Here is a 19,139-nt window from a genome sequence, read left to right on the forward strand (position 1 = left end):
GAGACCTGAGTCACCAGGTAGCATTAAAACAGAAGTCAGGGTTTTAGATACTGCAGAGGTGGCCACTGGCAGTCAAGCGGCATCCAAATTCTATCCAGTTTTCCTTGGTCCCTGGATGCTGTCATACAAAATAAAAAGCAGGGTCCCCTGGCTGCGTTGCTTGGGCTGGGAGCTAAGGCTTTTACTCTGTCTGGAGTCTCTGCCTTACCTCTCTTTTGGCTGCACCTCATGGCATGTGGAACCTTGGTTCCCTTGCAGTGGATTCAGGATGTCCTAACCACGGGACTGCCAGAGAATTCCCTGCCTTACTACTTCTTTTTTTGTAAAAAATAATTTTATCTATTTTCGCCTGCACTGGGTCTTCGTTGCTTTGCGAGGCCTGTCTCTATTGCAGTGAACGGGGGCTTCTCACTGCAGTGGCTTCTCTTGTTGCCAAGCTCAGGATATAGGCATGCAGCCTCCATAGTTGCAGCTCAGTTGCTCCTCGGCATGTGGTATCTTCCCCGACCAGAGATCAAACCTGTGTCCCCTGCGCTGGCCACGATGGATGCACCCTGCCTTACCTCTTAAGGCCGGAATTACAATGGCTGAAGGAAGGGAATCAGAACTCCACCCTGCACCTACCAGAAGGAATAAAAATCTTTTCCTCCAAATTCCAGATTTCTTTTGATCCACTGACTCTGGTTTCTTTTCCCTTTAAACTTTTATACTCTTAACACTCCATAAACCACATACTAACAAGAGGTCATTGTGAACAAGAAGCAAATGAGTGGGCCTGCCCTCCTTACTGATAAGGACTCTGCCACTCCTGGTTAATCCTACCCTTCTCTGCCCCTAGTTCTGACAGAGGACCAGCCAATGGGTTGTTGAATAAGTGAATAAATTAATGAATGCAGGCCCTTTTTACCAGGAATGGTGGCAAGACAGCCAAAGAGAAAACTGAAAGGAGAAGACAAACACACTTGCTCCCGATTGAAGTTCACTCCAGATATTTTTAGCAACAAATAGTAAAAAGAGCAACTCAAAAACCAAAACAAAAAGTGTGAACTGAGTTCAAAGCAGCTCCAGTAAGAACTGCAACCTGCTATTTGGGCTGGACAGGCTGCTGGGTACCCTCATCCAGCCTTTTGGCACAACTTGCTTCTGGCTCTGTAATCACAGGTCTGCTTCTCTGCCCTTCCATGACCCACGGTTCACACCCAGAGGTCTCTTCACATCTTCCCCAGTCCGTTAGCTTTCAGAGGTTCTCATTGTATTAGGACTCTTGCTAGAAGCAGATGCACAGCCTAGCCGACCCCTGGATTGTAAAAATGAACAATACTATGAAGGAAGACCAACCCCAAGTGGTGCTCCACAATCCCCATACGCAGCAGCAGCCAGGAACGGTGTCTGGGACAGACGCTCACCCCACGCCCCAGAAGAATCGTCTGGTGCAAAAGATGGAGAAGATGAACAGCACGGTGCCGCAGAGGATGACCGCTATCATGTAGGCGAAGATCCGGAAGTGCGGGTTGCGGAAACACTCCCGCAGCGAGTAACGGCTGCGGATGGGGACTGGCCTGGTGCTAGGGCCCACGTCCTGGGGCTGCCCAGCCTGACTCGCAGGCTCAGGGCCCAGGTCCAGCGTGTAGACCCGGGGCTGGCGCAGGAAGTAGCGGCTCTTGGGCTGGTCCTTGAGGCAGAGCTGGTGGCCTTCCAGGATGACGTGGTGGGGCTCCAGGCGGAGCAGGGTGAGCACAGCGGTATCCGTGGGCAAGTCAGTGACAGGCTGTCCGGAGGCCAGCACGGTGGGGTGGCGACACAGAGGGCACAGCAAGCGGCGTCGCGTCGGAGTCACCAGGCTGATGTGGGCCAGGCATTCCACGCAGAAGGAATGGCAGCAGTCCAGCACTTTGGGGGTGTGGAATGTGTTGTTGAAGGGGTTCCAGCAGACAGGGCACTCAGGCTCCCGGCCCTGCTGCTCTGCCATCCTCAGACCAGACACTGCGGGGGTCTGACAGGAGACATCCTGGCAGAAAAGGAGCAAAGGAACACCCATTAGTCTCCATGCCCGTGCTTGGCCCCAGGCTGTGTCTTGAGGGTTGTTGAAAGGCATTATCATCCATATTTATTTCGCAGATGAAACTGAAACTTACATTCAAAAAGATGAAGTGAAATGAACTTATCTATAAAACTGAAATAGATGTAGAAACAAACTTGTGGTTCTCAGGGGGTAGGCGGGGGAGGGATAAATTGGGAGATCAGGACTGACATGTACACAGTACTATATATAAAATAAATAACTAATAAGGACCTACTGTATAGCACAGGGAACTCTACTCAGTACTCTGTAATGACCTATATGGGACAAGAATGTAAAAAAGAGTACATATATGGAAAGTTATGACCAACCTATACAGCATGTTAAAAAGCAGAGACATTACTTTGTCAACAAAGGTCCATCTAGTCAAGGCTATGGTTTTTCCAACGGTCATGTATGGATGTGAGAGTTGGACTATAAAGAAAGCTGAGCGCAGAAGAATTGATGCTTTTGAACTGTGGTGTTGGAGAAGACTCTTGAGAGTCCCTTGGACTGCAAGGAGATCCAACCAGTCCATCCTAAAGGAGATCAGTCCTGGGTGTTCATTGGAAGGACTGATGTTGAAGCTGAAATTCCAATCCTTTGGCCACCTGATTCGAAGAGCTGACTCATTTGAAAAGACTCTGATGCTGGGAAAGATTGAGGGCAGGAGGAGAAGGGGACTACAGAGGATGAGATGGTTGGATGGCATCACCGACTCAATGGACATGAGTTTGGGTAACTCCAGGAGTTGGTGATGGACAGGGAGGCCTGGTGTGCTGCAGTCCATGGGGTTACAAAGAGTCGTACACAACTGAACGACTGAACTGAACTGAATATGTATAACTGACTCACTTTGCTGTACACTTGAAACTAACACAAGATTGTAAATCAACTGCTACTGCTACTGCTAAGTCACTTCAGTCGTGTCCAACTCTGTGCGACCCCATAGACGGCAGCCCACCAGGCTCCCCCGTCCCTGGGATTCTCCAGGCAGGAACACTGGAGTGAGTTGCCATTTCCTTCTCCAATGCATGAAAGTGGAAAGTGAAAGTGAAGTCGCTCAGTCGTGTCCGACTCTTAGCGACCTCATGGACTGCAGCCTACCAGGCTCCTCCGCCCATGGGATTTTCCAGGCAAGCGTACTGGAATGGGGTGCCATTGCCTTCTCCAACTATATGCCAATAATTAAAAAAAAAAAAAGTGATTGTTCCAGATCACCAGGTTCCTAAGCCTGGTGCTCCGGCAGCATCCCCTCTGCTGGGTGAAGGCCTGAGCCACCCCAGTATCATTGAGCTCACGCTGGAGGAGACAGCTCTCTGGCCTTGAAAGCGGATTACAATGCTTCCTGTGCTGTATGGGATTGCCCTTGGTTTCCTGGACTCCCGAGAGAGGCAGGGGAACCACAGACAGTGCTTCATGTGCTAGGTGTGCTGAGTCACTTCAATCCTGTTGGAGTCTTTGCGACCCCATGGACAGTGGCCCTCCAGGCTCCTCTATCCATGGGATTCTTCAGGCAAGAATACTGGAGTGGGTTGCCATGCCCTCCCCCAGGGGATCTTCCTGGAGGAAGAACATTTCCCTACCTGCTACCTCCCATCCCTGGCTAGGGCAGAGATGGGCTTTGCTGATACCTGGTCTACCCCTCCTCTGGGGGCAGATGCCAGGCCCTCCCTTCCTCATCCCCTTGGGCTGCAGGGCCAATCCCCGCAGTCCATGGGCCCAGTGTTTGTGCAGGGCACCATGCTGGCCTGGCAAAGGGACCTCTGTGAAGGCTTTTCCCTTTGACCTGAAATCATGGACAGGCTCCTCCCTCCCCGGCTCCCCAGATCAGCCCTTCCAGAGCCTTCTCCCAAGATCTGGTCTCCCCTGGCTCCTCCTCCATCCGTTTGTCCTAGAAACCCCCAAAGCACCCACCTGGGCTTCCTTGGCACTAGGGTAGTAAGCCAGACTGCCCCGGAAGGTCGGAGGCTCCAGTCTTTTCCTCTCCAATATCCACAAAGCCTTGGGAGACTGCCTTCTCGCCACCAATCCCGGGGCCCGTCTCCATGGCAGCGCACACACAGCGCCTGCAGCTGCCGGGTGGCCCGACCTGCAGCCTCTGGAGCGCACCTGCCTGCAGCGCCGGCCAGAGCGGCAGGTGGGGAGGTGGGGGACCAGCGTTGCCCTGGGGTGTGGCCAACAGCGCGCCCGGAAGCCAAGCATCTGCAAGACTGTGGGCGGTCTCCTCAAGGCCTGGGATCCCTGGCCTGGAAAGGCAGGGCTGGCAATTTGCTTTTTCTAGATTGTGGAGAGGGTAAATGAGCCTTCTGGGCTTCCTCTCTCCTGGGCCCTCATTTCTTTTCTAAAATGGCTGAAACCTCCTTCTCACACAAAGGGGCTGCCAGCCCTACCCTTCAATTGCTATGAAATTCACTTGCTGCCCTGCCTAAAGTCTCTGACTATTCTCTCAATATCAGATTCAGCAAGTGCCCTCCTGATCACTTAAGGGGCCCAAGGAGCTACACCCAGAACATGCAGGCCTCGATGCCTTCTTTGTTCTTGGAACACAGACGGTCAGCCAGCAGGCACTGACTACTGAGTTGAGTCTAAGACTTGACCCTCCCACCACCCTGGGGACTTCAAAGGGGGAGTCATGGAGGAGAAGCAGCATTCCAGGCCCACTTCTGTATTTCAGCCAGAAACACTTGGCTTTCCTCATATTAATCATTTGAACAAGCTGAAGAGTTGAGCTTCTGAGGAAAAAAAAAAAATGTTTAAAAACCTCTTCTCCAACCTAAGCCCTCATTTTGCTGGTGTGTGTGTGTGTGCACGCGCATGCACTCAGTCATGTGCAACCCTATGAACTGTAGCCCGCCAGGTTCCTCTATCCATGATTTTCCCCAGGCAAGAATACTGAACTGGATTGCCATTTCCTTCTCCAGGGAATCTTCCCGACCTAGGGATCAAACCCGTGTATCTGTGTCTTCTGCATTGGCAGGCAGATTCTTTATCTCTATCGCCACCTGGGGAGCCCTTTAGTCTCCCCCAGTGTCACGCATGGGCTTCCCTCATAGATAAGTAAGTAGGGATCTGCCTGCAATGCAGGAGACCCAGGTTCGATCCCTGGGTCAGGAAGACCCTCTGGAGAAGGAAATGGCAACCCACTCCAGTATTCTTGCCTAGAGAATCCCATGGACAGAGGAGCCTGGTGGGCTATAGTCCATGGGGTTGCAAAGAGTCAGACATGACTTAGTGACTAAACCATCAGCGTCACCCACTGGTGACCTCGGGACTTCTAGGCCACCACTATGCTGCTGTCAGAGAGACAGAACCCACCATTCGGTTCACCTGCTGGATGTGTGTTACTGACTGGATAGTGAGAGTTTGCATTTCACTAGGAGAGTTCTAGCAGCCATAAATATTCCTCTCATGGTAGGAATCCAGGAAGCATGCAGGGGGGATCTGGGGACAGTGTGTCTCCCTTGTGCCCCAAACATGACCTCATCTACCCTGACTGAAATGGCACCTGAAGCAAAACCTGCTTACGCTCTCAACCATGGTTTCCTGGTTTCCTGCTAGACCCTGGACCTCGGTCACTGCCTCGTGTAGGGAAGAGGAAGACATGCCGGAGGAGGACGAACTAGCTCTGGCCAAAGCTGGGATAGTTTGCCAAAGATCCCGACCAATGAATGCCTCCTCCTGTGGACCTTTCGTCCATCGGTCCAGCAGTCATTGAATTAACGAGAGCTCATCACAGGTCTCAACGGATATGAGTTTGAGTAAACTCCGGGAGTTGGTGATGGACAGGGAGGCCTGGTGTGCTGCAGTCCATGGGGTCGCAAAGAGTCAGACACAACTGAGTGACTGAACTGAACTGAACTGAACATCACAGGTCAGGCACTGTGCTAGACACTTGGTAAATAACAGGGAACAAAATAGACGTAGTCTCTGACCTCACGACATGTAGAGTCTAGTGAGGGAAGGCAACATTTAATGAATGAGTGACGGGCAGTAAATAAACGCACAATTTTAATGAATGCTATAAACAAAAAGGAAAGTGAGCTTAGAGGACTGGCTGCTTCAGATGAGACTACCAGAGAAGGGATATGAAAAGAATCCATCCCTGTAGAGTGGAGTAGGAGCATTCCAGCTCAAGAGAACAGCCCATGCCAAAACTCTAAGGAAAAGCAGCTTTGAGGAAGTGAAAGGAGGCTGGGTAACTGAGGAGTAGTGGGCAGGTCTAGATTGGAAAGTGGCTTAGGAAGAATCCCAAGAGAGGACTTAGGAGAATCCTCAGGGAGACTGCCCTGGAGGCTGGGGAAAGCATCTGGGTTTTTTATTCTAGGGCTGAGTTTATGTCTGTGTGTGCTTGCCAGGGGCGCTGGGGAGTGGAGGCTGACCTGATCCTGTTTCTATTTTAAAAACACCATTTCAGCTGCAGAGCAGAAGCCAGACTGAAAGGGATGAGTGGAAATGTAAGACCAGATAGGGGTGCTAGCGGTGGTCCACGTTGGGATGGTGGGGCTTGATGCAGGTGAGGCGATGGTGGGGAAGATCAAAGGGATGGGTAAAAGATATCTTAAGAGATGGGATCAAACGTACTCTCTGAGAAGCAATGGACGGCAGAGATTCTAGAACCAGATTGTCAAGGCTATTGATCTCTGAGCCGCTGCTTATTAGGGCTGTGATTTCAGCTGAATTGCTTAACCTCTCTGTTCTTCCATTTCTTCTGAAAAGGAAGCTAAAAGTGGTGGTGCCTCAGAGGGTAGAGTTCTTAGACAGAACCTGGCACCCAGGAAAGACTGTCTATGAGGTGGCTGAATTATCCCTGCAAAGGGCTTTGAGAGAGAGGAAGGCTCAGGGTAGACTCTGAGGACTTCCAGCTGGTGGTAAAGAATCCGCCTGCCAATGCAGGGGACACAGGTTCAATCCCTGGTCCGGGAAGATTCCACACGCCACAGAGTAACTAAGCCAGCATGCCATGACTACTGAGCCTGTGCTCGAGAGCCTGGGAGCTGAAACTACTGAGCCCAAGTGCCACAATTCCTGAAGCCCTTGTTATCTAGAGCCTGTGCTCTGCAACAAGAAAAGCCACCACAATGAGAAGCCCATGCACCACAACTACAGAGTAGCCTCTGATTGCCACAACAAGAGGAAAGTCGCCACAGCAACAAAGACCCACCACAACCAAAAATAAAATAAAATTTAAAAAGGCTGACTTTGAAGCCATGCAGGTTTCTGCATTGAGCTTTGAGTAGCCCCTGAATTCCAGAGTGTGTCAGAAGCAGACCTTAAAATGCATATAACCTTGATTCATTCAGCAGTATCCCTCGCTGGAAATTTATACTGTGTAAACAATCCAGGTCCTGTGCAAAGATCTGAGCACTGCTTTAATGGTGAAAAATTGAAAACTGCTCAATTATCCAATAGTAGGACACTGATTAAATAAGTTCTCTCCATCCATACAAAGAGACGTTCTGCAGCCTGTAAACAATGTCCTGAAACACCTATTGATACGGAAGTACATTCATGACATGTCATTAGTGAAAAGAACCAGCAGTAAAACCGTATTACAGTACAATCCAATTTTCCAATATATGTGTGCAATGGGAAAAATGCGTGGAAAAACAAACACTGTCAACAGTGCTTATCTCTGCGGGTAAGAGTATAAGTTTGTTGGCTTGTTTTTTATTCTATCTGAAAATTCAAACTTTACTGTGCTAAGCTTATATTACTCCCCTTAAAGAACTTCCTTCTCCACAAGATAGACTTCCATTTTCTGAAGTTCCATGGCTAAATCTGTTAAGGGTTGTGAGGAGGGATGATTACGGTCGAATCAGCACCTAGGCCCTTATTGGCCATGGTCCCCTCAGGCCTTGGCTGTGGTTTCAGAGTCTGAGTCCAGGAAACAGGAGAGACTGGCCACTTACCCAACTTGGACTTACTCTCAAGCTGGGATATCCCAATACCACCCAAGACGTCACCTCTGTCTGTGACCTGCTCACTCAGCCAAATATCAGTTGTCTGTAGCATCACCCCAATGCTTTCAACTTGGAGAGAGGAAAGAGGTGAAGGACTAGCATTTTGTAGAACTTCCCAGTTTACAAAGGGCATCAGTTCTGGCCAGGGTCTGAGTGGAATGATTCCCATTTTGATGATATAATTGCCTTTTACAGTTTTTTTTTTTTTTTCCATTTGCATAGACCATTTGATTGTGTAAAACCACCCTCAGAAGAAAGCAGGATCAAGAGTGGAAAGTATGTAGTTTTAGAACCAGACTTCTTTGCTGTGAGGTCTTAGACAAATGGCTTAACCTCTCTGAGCTTTGTCTTCCTCTATGATAGAGGCTAATGAGCCCACCTCATGAGCTTGCTGTGAGGAACGGATAATGGTTATTATGTGCCCAGCAAAGCACAGCAGATGCTCAATGCGTAGTTAATATGACATTTTTGCACTCATTTTATCAATGGGAATGTCAAGACTCAGAAAGGTGAATTGACTTGCCCAGGGCTTCACAGCTAAAGAATGGTTGAACTTGGAAGATGATCCCAGGAGCCCTGCCTCCCAGGCCGGTGTTCACCCCAGGGACGAGCTGCCTCTCCAGAATGCAGGGCTCTGTGACCCTTCCCTCCACGACCCTCCCTGACTCCTTACCTGCTCCTCAGAGCCTCCTCCACCTCCTCCTCCTTGGCTGAGCGGTCCTGCAGCCTGTTCTCTGGGCTCTGCCTGCTCCCGGCGCGTGGTTTCCAGGCAGCTGTGGGCGGGCCTCATTTGCATGGTCTTCAGGAAGCTCTTGGCCGGCTTTCCGCCTCATGTTTTCTTCTTCTTTCCCTCTGATGACTTTGGACAGCCTGAAAGCTCTGGTTTCATCCTCCTCCTGTGAGTCACTCTTGCTTTCTCTCTAAAGGGGTTGAAGTCCACTTGTCTTTGCAGACCTGTGTTCTACAACACAGAGCACAGCTTGGTCTGCTGCCATCAGGTCTGACTGCACCGCCTAGGCTGACACACCACCAGAGGGGTAGTTGAAGGCCAGGCAGGGTGCTTCTTTGAAGTCACTTCTGCCCCTTGGCCCAGAGAGATCCTCCACTACTCTGAGCCCTACCACCAAATTACAAAGGGCTCTTGCAAAATATTAGGAAAAGGCAAATAATGCACAAAGAAAATGATCAGGGGGAGAGTCTTTGAAACCAAAGCCCGAAGAGCCTGGGTTCTCAATCAAGTCAGATTTCTGGGTCAGAGTCAAGTCCTCAATCAGAATCTGGACTCTACTTACTAGTGATGGAGAACTGACTTCTCTAAATATTGGTTTTCTCAGCTGAAAATGAGCATAATAATTTTGCCCATTTGATCTGCAGGTTAAATGAGATAATTTGGATAGAGATCATAACACAGTGCCTGGTACACAGTAACATGCAGTAAATGTTAACTATTATAAACGACCAGGCAAATCACAGAAAGAGAAATACGAATGGAATAGACATGTAATGATTCGATCTCGTTTATAATCGTGCTGTTGTTCAGTTGCTAAATCATGTCTGACTCTTTGCGACCCCATGGACTGCAGCATGCCAGGCTTCCCTGTCCTTCACCATCTCCTGGAGTTTGTTCAGACTCATGTCCATTGAGTTGGTGATGCCAACCAACCATCTTGTCCTCTGTTGAACCTTTCTCTTCCTGTCTTCAATCCCTCCCAACATCAGGGTCTTTTCTAATGAGTCAGCTCTTTGGATCAGGTGGCCAAAGTATTGGAGCTTCAGCATCAGTCCTTCCAATGAATATTCATGACTGATTTCCTTTAGGATTGACTGGTTGATCTTCGTGCAGTCCAATGGACTCTCAAGAGTCTTCTCCAACACCACAGTTCAAAAGCATCAATTCTTCGGCGCTCAGCTTTCTTTATGGTCCAACTCACATCCATACATGACTACTGGAAAAACCATAGCTTTGACTAGATGGACCTTTGTTAGCAAAGTAATGCTTCTGCTTTTTAGTATGCTGTCTAGGTTGGTCATAACTTTTCTTCCAAGAAGCAAGCGTCTTTTAATTTCATGGCTGCAGTCACCATCTGCAGTGATTTTGGAGCCCAAGAAAATAAAGTCTGTCACTGTTTTCATTGTTTCCCCATCTATTTGCCATGATGTGATGGGACTGGATGCCATGATCTTCATTTTTTGAATGTTGAGTTTCAAACCAGCTTTCGAAATCTCTTCATTTATAGTTCATGGAATTCTCCAGGCCAGAATACTGGAGTGGGTAGCCTTTTCCTTGTTTAGGGGATCTTCCCAACCCAGGGACTGAACCCAGGTCTCCCTCATTGCAGGCAGATTCTTTACCAGCTGAGCCACAAGGGAAGCCCCATTTATAATTAGAGAAATTCAAATTTAAATAAGATACTGCTATTTTTCCTATAAGACTGAGAAAGATTGAATTAATAGCTTAAAATGCTACTATTATTAAAAGTAATAATAGCAGTCTATGTACTTTATTAAATCCTTCTGATCATTGACAGTGAATCCTCCCAGTATCCCCACAAGGCACAATATAGAAAACAGAACATCAATGACTCATCCTTACTCTTCCACAGATAAGGGATCAGAAGCTCAAAGAGATTTATTTGCCCAAGAGCTCAGGAGAAACAAATTAAAGAGCTGGGACTGGAAGTGTGACCTGAAATCTGTGCTGTTGCCTCATTCTCTCCCCAAATCATGTTCATATGACCTACTTTTTGTTCCCTCTCCTATTCTTCTTTTATTCCTTTTTGTTTTTGTTATTGACTTAGCTAAGTCATGTCCTAATCTTTGAGACCCCATGGACTGTAGGGATCTGTTCCTTTACAGATCCTTTAAATTGGGGTTTGGAGAATAAAAAAAAAAAACAGAAATGAAAGTGTTTGGTGATGTAATCAAATGCCCTAGTCCCCTTAATTTATGTTTTACAATTTTTACTTTAGAATAGGTGACACATTCGTGTATTCAGCACAATGAGAGGTCTGATTTGGCAATGGAAATGTTCTTCTCTCAGCTACCTAATTTCCCTAAAAATTAGCATATTATACTATCAGTTTCTTCTGTATCTCTCTCAAGATGCTTTATGAATACGCAAGCAAAACTCCTATGTTAGAATGTCTATGTAGGTTCAAGATCAAAGATGGCGGAGGAGTAGGACAGGGAGAACACTTTCTCCCCCACAAATTCATCAAAAGAGCATTTAAACGTCGAGTAAATTCCACAAAACAACTTCTGAATGCCGGCAGAGGACATCAGGCACCCAGAAAAGCAATCCAACTCTTCGAAAGGAGGTAGGAAAAAATATAAAAGACAAAAAAAGAGACAAAAGAGGGAGGGACGGAGCTCCGTCCCGGGAAGGGAGTCTTAAAAAGAGAGAAGTTTCCAAACACTAGGAAACCTTCTCACTGCCGAATCTGTGCCGAGCTTTGGAAGCACAGAGGGCAACGTAACAGGAAGAAAAAATAAATAAACAATTAAAACTCGAAGATTGCGAGTCCTACGGTAACTCCCCCAGTGGAGAAGCAGCGCAGACGCCTGCAGGCGCCATTAACAAGCGGGGGCTGGGCAGGGAGGCGCAGCGCGGGCTGCATCGCTTAGAGTAAGAATCTGGCCTGAATACCCTGAGCACTATCTGAGCGAAATAATTTGGGCTAACAAACCAGACTGTGGGATATCTACTACGCGAAAAGCCAGCCCCAACCTAAGACCGCCAGGCCCGTGCACGGAACAAAGAATTGAACAGAGATAGCCGGCTGCAGACCTTCCCCCTCCGGTGATAGGCAGCCAGAGCCGGAAGGGGGCAATCGCAGCCCCAGAGAGACATTATCTATAAAACTGTAAGCAGGCTTCTTTGCTAACTAAAACTTCTTGGGGGTCTGGACGGTTAACATCTGCCTAAGAAGGTGCGCCGGTTTTGCGCCCAGATAACCGAGTGGCGGGGAGGCGATAAGTCGCAGCATTGGCGCTCGCCAAACACCTCATCACTTGAGCTGCTCGGACCTGGGAAGAGCACAATACTCAGGCCCAACTGAGTCTGCGCCTCTGAGGACTATCCGAGTGCCTGAACCTGAGCGGCTTGGACCTGGGAGGTACATGCAACCCAGGGCCAGCCTTGGATTGTTCCCGGCGGAACAACCTAGAGCCCGAGCAGTGTGGGCAGGGAGGCTACACGCGCAGTGAGCGGGGGCAGACCCAGTGTGGCTGAGGCACTGCGAGCGCACGCCAGTGTTATTTGCTTGAAGCATCCCTCCCTCCCTCCCCACAGCGCGACTGAACAAAGAGAAGAAATACAGTTCCACCCATCAGAACACTGACACAAGCTTCCCTAACCAGGAAACCTTGACAAGCCACCTGTACAAACCCACACACAGTGAGGAATAGCCACAATAAAGAGAACTCCACAAACTGCCAGAATACAGAAAGGACACCCCATACTCAGCAATTTAAACAAGATGAAGAGACAGAGGAATAGCCAGCAGATAAAGGAACAGGATAAATGCCCACCAAACCAAACAAAAGAGGAAGAGATAGGGAATCTACCTGATAAAGAATTCCGAATAATGATAGTGAAATTGATCCAAAATCTAGAAATTAAAATGGAATCACAGATAAATAGCTTGGAGACAAGGATTGAGAAGATGCAAGAAAGGTTTAACAAGGACCTAGAAGAAATAAAAAAGAGTCAATATACAATGAATAATGCAATAAATGAAATTAAAAACACTCTGGAGGCAACAAATAGTAGAATAACAGAGGCAGAAGATAGGATTAGTGAATTAGAAGATAGAATGGTAGAAATAAATGAATCAGAGAGAATAAAAGAAAAACGAATTAAAAGAAATGAGGACAATCTCAGAGACCTCCAGGACAATATTAAACGCTACAACATTCGAATCATAGGGGTTCCAGAAGAAGAAGACAAAAAGAAAGACCATGAGAAAATACTTGAGGAGATAATAGTTGAAAACTTCCCTAAACTGGGGAAGGAAATAATCACCCAAGTCCAAGAAACCCAGAGAATCCCAAACAGGATAAACCCAAGGCGAAACACCCCAAGACACATATTACTCAAATTAACAAAGATCAAACACAAAGAACAAATATTAAAAGCAGCAAGGGAAAAACAACAAATAACACACAAGGGAATTCCCATAAGGATAACAGCTGATCTTTCAATAGAAACTCTTCAAGCCAGGAGGGAATGGCAAGACATACTTAAAATGATGAAAGAAAATAACCTACAGCCTAGATTATTGTACCCAGCAAGGATTTCATTCAAGTATGAAGGAGAAATCAAAAGCTTCTCAGATAAGCAAAAGCTGAGAGAATTCTGCACCACCAAACCAGCTCTACAACAAATACTAAAGGATATTCTCTAGACAGGAAACACAAAAATGGTGTATAAATTTGAACCCCAAACAATAAAGTAAATGGCAACGGGATCATACTTATCAGTAATTACCTTAAACGTAAATGGGTTGAATGCCCCAACCAAAAGACAAAGACTGGCTGAATGGATACAAAAACAAGACCCCTACATATGTTGTCTACAGGAGACCCACCTCAAAACAGGGGACACATACAGACTGAAAGTGAAGGGCTGGAAAAAGATTTTCCATGCAAATAGGGACCAAAAGAAAGCAGGAGTAGCAATACTCATATCAGATAAAATAGACTTTAAAACAAAGGCTGTGAAAAGAGACAAAGAAGGTCACTACATAATGATCAAAGGATCAATCCAAGAAGAAGATATAACAATTATAAATATATATGCACCCAACACGGGAGCACCGCAGTATGTAAGACAAATGCTAACAAGTATGAAAGGAGAAATTAACAATAACACAATAATAGTGGGAGACTTTAATACCCCACTCACACCTATGGATAGATCAACTAAACAGAAAATTAATAAGGAAACACAAACTTTAAACGATACAATAGACCAGTTAGACCTAATTGATATCTATAGGACATTTCATCCCAAAACAATGAATTTCACCTTTTTCTCAAGCGCACATGGAACCTTCTCCAGGATAGATCACATCCTGGGCCATAAAGCTAGCCTTGGTAAATTCAAAAAAATAGAAATCATTCCAAGCATCTTTTCTGACCACAATGCAGTAAGATTAGATCTCAATTACAGGAGAAAAACTATTAAAAATTCCAACATATGGAGGCTGAACAACACGCTGCTGAATAACAAACAAATCACAGAAGAAATCAAAAAAGAAATCAAAATTTGCATAGAAACGAATGAAAATGAAAACACAACAACCCAAAACCTGTGGGACACAGTAAAAGCAGTCCTAAGGGGAAAGTTCATAGCAATACAGGCACACCTCAAGAAACAAGAAAAAAGTCAAATAAATAACCTAACTCTACACCTCAAACAACTAGAAAAGGAAGAAATGAAGAACCCCAGGGTTAGTAGAAGGAAAGAAATCTTAAAAATTAGAGCAGAAATAAATGCAAAAGAAACAAAAGAGACCATAGCAAAAATCAACAAAGCCAAAAGCTGGTTCTTTGAAAGGATAAATAAAATTGACAAACCATTAGCCAGACTCATCAAGAAACAAAGGGAGAAAAATCAAATCAATAAAATTAGAAATGACAGTGGAGAGATCACAACAGACAACATAGAAATACAAAGGATCATAAGAGACTATTATCAACAATTATATGCCAATAAAATGGACAACGAGGAAGAAATGGACAAATTCTTAGAAAAGTACAACTTTCCAAAACTCGACCAGGAAGAAATAGAAAACCTTAACAGACCCATCACAAGCATGGAAATTGAAACTGTAATCAAAAATCTTCCAGCAAACAAAAGCCCAGGTCCAGACGGCTTCACAGCTGAATTCTACCAAAAATTTAGAGAAGAGCTAACACCTATCCTGCTCAAACTCTTCCAGAAAATTGCAGAGGAAGGTAAACTTCCAAACTCATTCTATGAGGCCACCATCACCCTAATACCAAAACCTGACAAAGATGCCACAAAAAAAGAAAACTATAGGCCAATATCACTGATGAACATAGATGCAAAAATCCTAAACAAAATTCTAGCAATCAGAATCCAACAACACATTAAAAAGATCATACACCATGACCAAGTGGGCTTTATCCCAGGGATGCAAGGATTCTTCAATATCCGCAAATCAATCAATGTAATACACCACATTAACAAATTGAAAAACAAAAACCATATGATTATCTCAATAGATGCAGAGAAAGCCTTTGACAAAATTCAACACCCATTTATGTTAAAAACTCTCCAGAAAGCAGGAATAGAAGGAACATACCTCAACATAATAAAAGCTATATATGACAAACCCACAGCAAACATTATCCTCAATGGTGAAAAATTGAAAGCATTTCCTCTAAAGTCAGGAACAAGACAAGGGTGCCCACTTTCACCATTACTATTCAACATAGTTTTGGAAGTTTTGGCTACAGCAATCAGAGCAGAAAAAGAAATAAAAGGAATCCAAATTGGAAAAGAAGAAGTAAAACTCTCACTATTTGCAGATGACATGATCCTCTACATAGAAAACCCTAAAGACTCCACCAGAAAATTACTAGAACTAATCAATGATTATAGTAAAGTTGCAGGATATAAAATCAACACACAGAAATCCCTTGCATTCCTATACACTAATAATGAGAAAACAGAAAGAGAAATTAAGGAAACAATTCCATTCACCATTGCAACGAAGAGAATAAAATACTTAGGAATATATCTACCTAAAGAAACTAAAGACCTATATATAGAAAACTATAAAACACTGGTGAAAGAAATCAAAGAGGACACTAATAGATGGAGAAATATACCATGTTCATGGATTGGAAGAATCAATATAGTGAAAATGAGTATACTACCCAAAGCAATTTATAGATTCAATGCAATCCCTATCAAGCTACCAACAGTATTCTTCACAGAGCTAGAACAAATAATTTCACAATTTGTATGGAAATACAAAAAACCTCGAATAGCCAAAGCGATCTTGAGAAAGAAAAATGGAACTGGAGGAATCAACCTACCTGACTTCAGGCTCTACTACAAAGCCACAGTTATCAAGACAGTATGGTACTGGCACAAAGACAGAAATATAGATCAATGGAACAAAATAGAAAGCCCAGAGATAAATCCACGCACATATGGACACCTTATCTTTGACAAAGGAGGCAAGAATATACAGTGGATTAAAGACAATCTCTTTAACAAGTGGTGCTGGGAAATCTGGTCAACCACTTGTAAAAGAATGAAACTAGAACACTTTCTAACACCATATACAAAAATAAACTCAAAATGGATTAAAGATCTCAACATAAGACCAGAAACTATAAAACTCCTAGAGGAGAACATAGGCAAAACACTCTCTGACATACATCACAGCAGGATCCTCTATGACCCACCTCCCAGAATATTGGAAATAAAAGCAAAAATAAACAAATGGGACCTAATTAAACTTAAAAGCTTCTGCACATCAAAGGAAACTATTAGCAAGGTGAAAAGACAGCCTTCAGAATGGGAGAAAATAATAGCAAATGAAGCAACCGACAAACAACTAATCTCAAAAATATACAAGCAACTCCTACAGCTCAACTCCAGAAAAATAAATGACCCAATCAAAAAATGGGCCAAAGATCTAAATAGACATTTCTCCAAAGAAGACATACAGATGGCTAACAAACACTTGAAAAGATGTTCAACATCACTCTTTATCAGAGAAATGCAAATCAAAACCACTATGAGGTACCATTTCACACCAGTCAGAATGGCTGCGATCCAAAAGTCTACAAATAATAAATGCTGGAGAGGGTGTGGAGAAAAGGGAACCCTCTTACACTGTTGGTGGGAATGCAAACTAGTACAGCCACTATGGAGAACAGTGTGGAGATTCCTTAAAAAACTGGAAATAGAACTGCCTTATGATCCAGCAATCCCACTGCTGGGCATACACACTGAGGAAACCAGAAGGGAAAGAGACACGTGTACCCCAATGTTCATCGCAGCACTGTTTATAATAGCCAGGACATGGAAGCAACCTAGATGTCCATCAGGAGATGAATGGATAAGAAAGCTGTGGTACATATACACAATGGAGTATTACTCAGCCATTAAAAAGAATACATTTGAATCAGTTCTAATGAGGTGGATGAAACTGGAGACTATTATACAGAGTGAAGTAAGCCAGAAGGAAAAACATAAATACAGTATACTAACGCATGTATATGGAATTTAGAAAGATGGTAACGATAACCCTGTGTACGAGACAGCAAAAGAGACACTGATGTATAGAACAGTCTTATGGACTCTGTGGGAGAGGGTGGGAAGATTTGGGAGAATGTCATTGAAACATGTGAAATGTCATGTATGAAACGAGATGCCAGTCCAGGTTCAGTGCACGATGCTGGATGCTTGGGGCTGGTGCGCTGGGAAGGCCCAGGGGGATGGTATGGGGAGGTTGGGAGGGAGGAGGGTTCAGGATGGGGAGCATGTGATTTTTTTTTTAAAAATAAAAAAAAAATAAAAATAAAAATAAAAAAATAAAAAAAAAAAAAGAATGTCTATGTATTTCTTTTCCTCCCTTTTACACAAATGTGCTTATGGTACACGTTTCTACATCTTGCTTTTTTCGTTTAATAATGTATGTGAGATATCATTCTGTATTTTATTTATTTATGTATTGGTTGCGTTGAGTCTTTGCTGCATGGGCTTTTCTCTGGTCATGGCAAGCAGGGGTCACTCTTCAGTTGTGGTGTGCAGGCTTCTCATTGCACTGGCTTCTCGTCGCAGAGCACAGGCTCCAGGGCACTTGGGTGTCAGTTGGGGCGCTCAGGCTTAGTTGCTCTGTGGTATGTGGGATCTGCCCAGACCAGGGATCGAACCTGTGTCTCCCACAGAGGCAGGAGACATTCCTTACCACTGAGCCAAAGGGAAGCCCCTTCAGCTTTTTAATGGCTGTGCTGGATTTCATTGAATGACTGTACCAGAAATTACTTAACCATTCCTTTTTTTTTTTTTTCTTTGTTTTGTTTTTCCTGTATAAAAAAGGATCCAAATATCAAGGTATAGTGAAGGAGAGAACAAGGGACACCCCCTTGGTGTAAGGACACACGGTGGCAGAAGGATAAGCCTCAAAAGGAGAGGTGGTTCTATTTAGCCAGCATTTATTGTAGTAAACTATTCTTAATAAGTTTCACTCACCATTTAAAAATGTTCTGGTATGCATTCTTTATAGTCAAGTGTTACTATATCACATCTTATTTTTTTTAGCAATTCAGTATATCTTCTGTTCAGTTCAGTTCAGTTCAGTCACTCTCATGTCCGACTCTTTTCGACCCCATGAATTGCAGCATGCCAGGCCTCCCTGTCCATCACCAACTCCCAGAGTTCACCCAGACTCATGTCCATTGAGTCAGTGATGCCATCCAGCCATCTCATCCTCTGTCGTCCCCTTCTCCTCCTGCCCCCAATCCCTCCCAGCATCAGAGTCTTTTCCAATGAGTCAACTCTTCACATGAGGTGGCCAAAGTACTGGAGTTTCAGCTTTAGCATCATTAGTCTTAAGTAAAGCACTCACTGTGTATCAGTTCAGTTCAGTTCAGTCACTCAGTTGTGTCCAACTCTTTGCGACCCCATGGACTGCCACATGCCAGGCCTCCATGTGCATCACTAGCTCCCAGAGTGTACTCAAACTCAGTGTGCATTGAGTCGGTGATGCCATCCAACCATCTCATCCTCTGTTGTCCCCTTCTCCTCCTGACTTCAATCTTTCCCAGCATCAGTGTCTTTTCTAGTCAGTTCTTTGCATCAGGTGGCCAAAATACTGGAGTTTCAGCTTCAGCATCAGTCCTTTCAATGAATATTCAGGACCGATTTCCTTTAGGATGGACTGGTTGAATCTCCTTGCTGTCCAAGGGACTCTCAAGAGTCTTTTCCAACACCACAGTTCAAAAGCATCAATTATTCAGCACTCAGCTTTCTTTATAGTCCAACTCTCACATCCATGCATGACCATTGGAAAAACCATAGCTTTGAGTACACAGACCTTTGTTGATAAAGTAATGTTTTTGCTTTTTAA

At 44.9% G+C, this 19,139-nt stretch overlaps 1 protein-coding gene across 2 annotated transcripts; it reads right to left on the minus strand.

Moving 5' to 3' along the window:
• Window positions 1-966: 966 nt before the first annotated feature.
• RNF183 (ring finger protein 183) lies at window positions 967-10,916 on the minus strand. 2 transcript variants are annotated; one of them, XM_086316038.1, is made up of 2 exons: window positions 8,696-10,916; window positions 967-2,008 (listed from the first exon to the last, which is right to left on the minus strand). In XM_086316038.1, exons 1-2 carry the CDS (start codon window positions 8,816-8,818, stop codon window positions 1,403-1,405), a joined length of 729 nt encoding a protein of 242 aa, XP_086172164.1. In that variant the 5' UTR covers window positions 8,819-10,916; the 3' UTR covers window positions 967-1,402. The 2 variants fall into 2 exon arrangements, with proteins under 2 accessions (XP_086172164.1, XP_086172163.1); XM_086316037.1 differs by lacking the exon at window positions 8,696-10,916 and adding an exon at window positions 3,977-4,279.
• Window positions 10,917-19,139: the final 8,223 nt, after the last annotated feature.

The sequence above is a fragment of the Bos grunniens genome, chromosome 8 (genome assembly GCF_055505025.1).
Source record: "Bos grunniens cultivar Pamir isolate PY7600 chromosome 8, Bosgru_T2T1.0, whole genome shotgun sequence".
Lineage (NCBI taxonomy): Eukaryota > Metazoa > Chordata > Mammalia > Artiodactyla > Bovidae > Bos > Bos grunniens.

Excerpts from the sequence above, each read along its gene's own strand:
- RNF183 (XM_086316037.1), bottom strand. The coding sequence starts at position 4,264 with ATGCTTGGCTTCCGGGCGCGCTGTTGGCCACACCCCAGGGCAACGCTG. Across the intron at positions 2,009-3,976 it reads CTAGTGCCAAGGAAGCCCAG|GATGTCTCCTGTCAGACCCC; the intron begins GTGGGTGCTTTG and ends CTTTTCTGCCAG.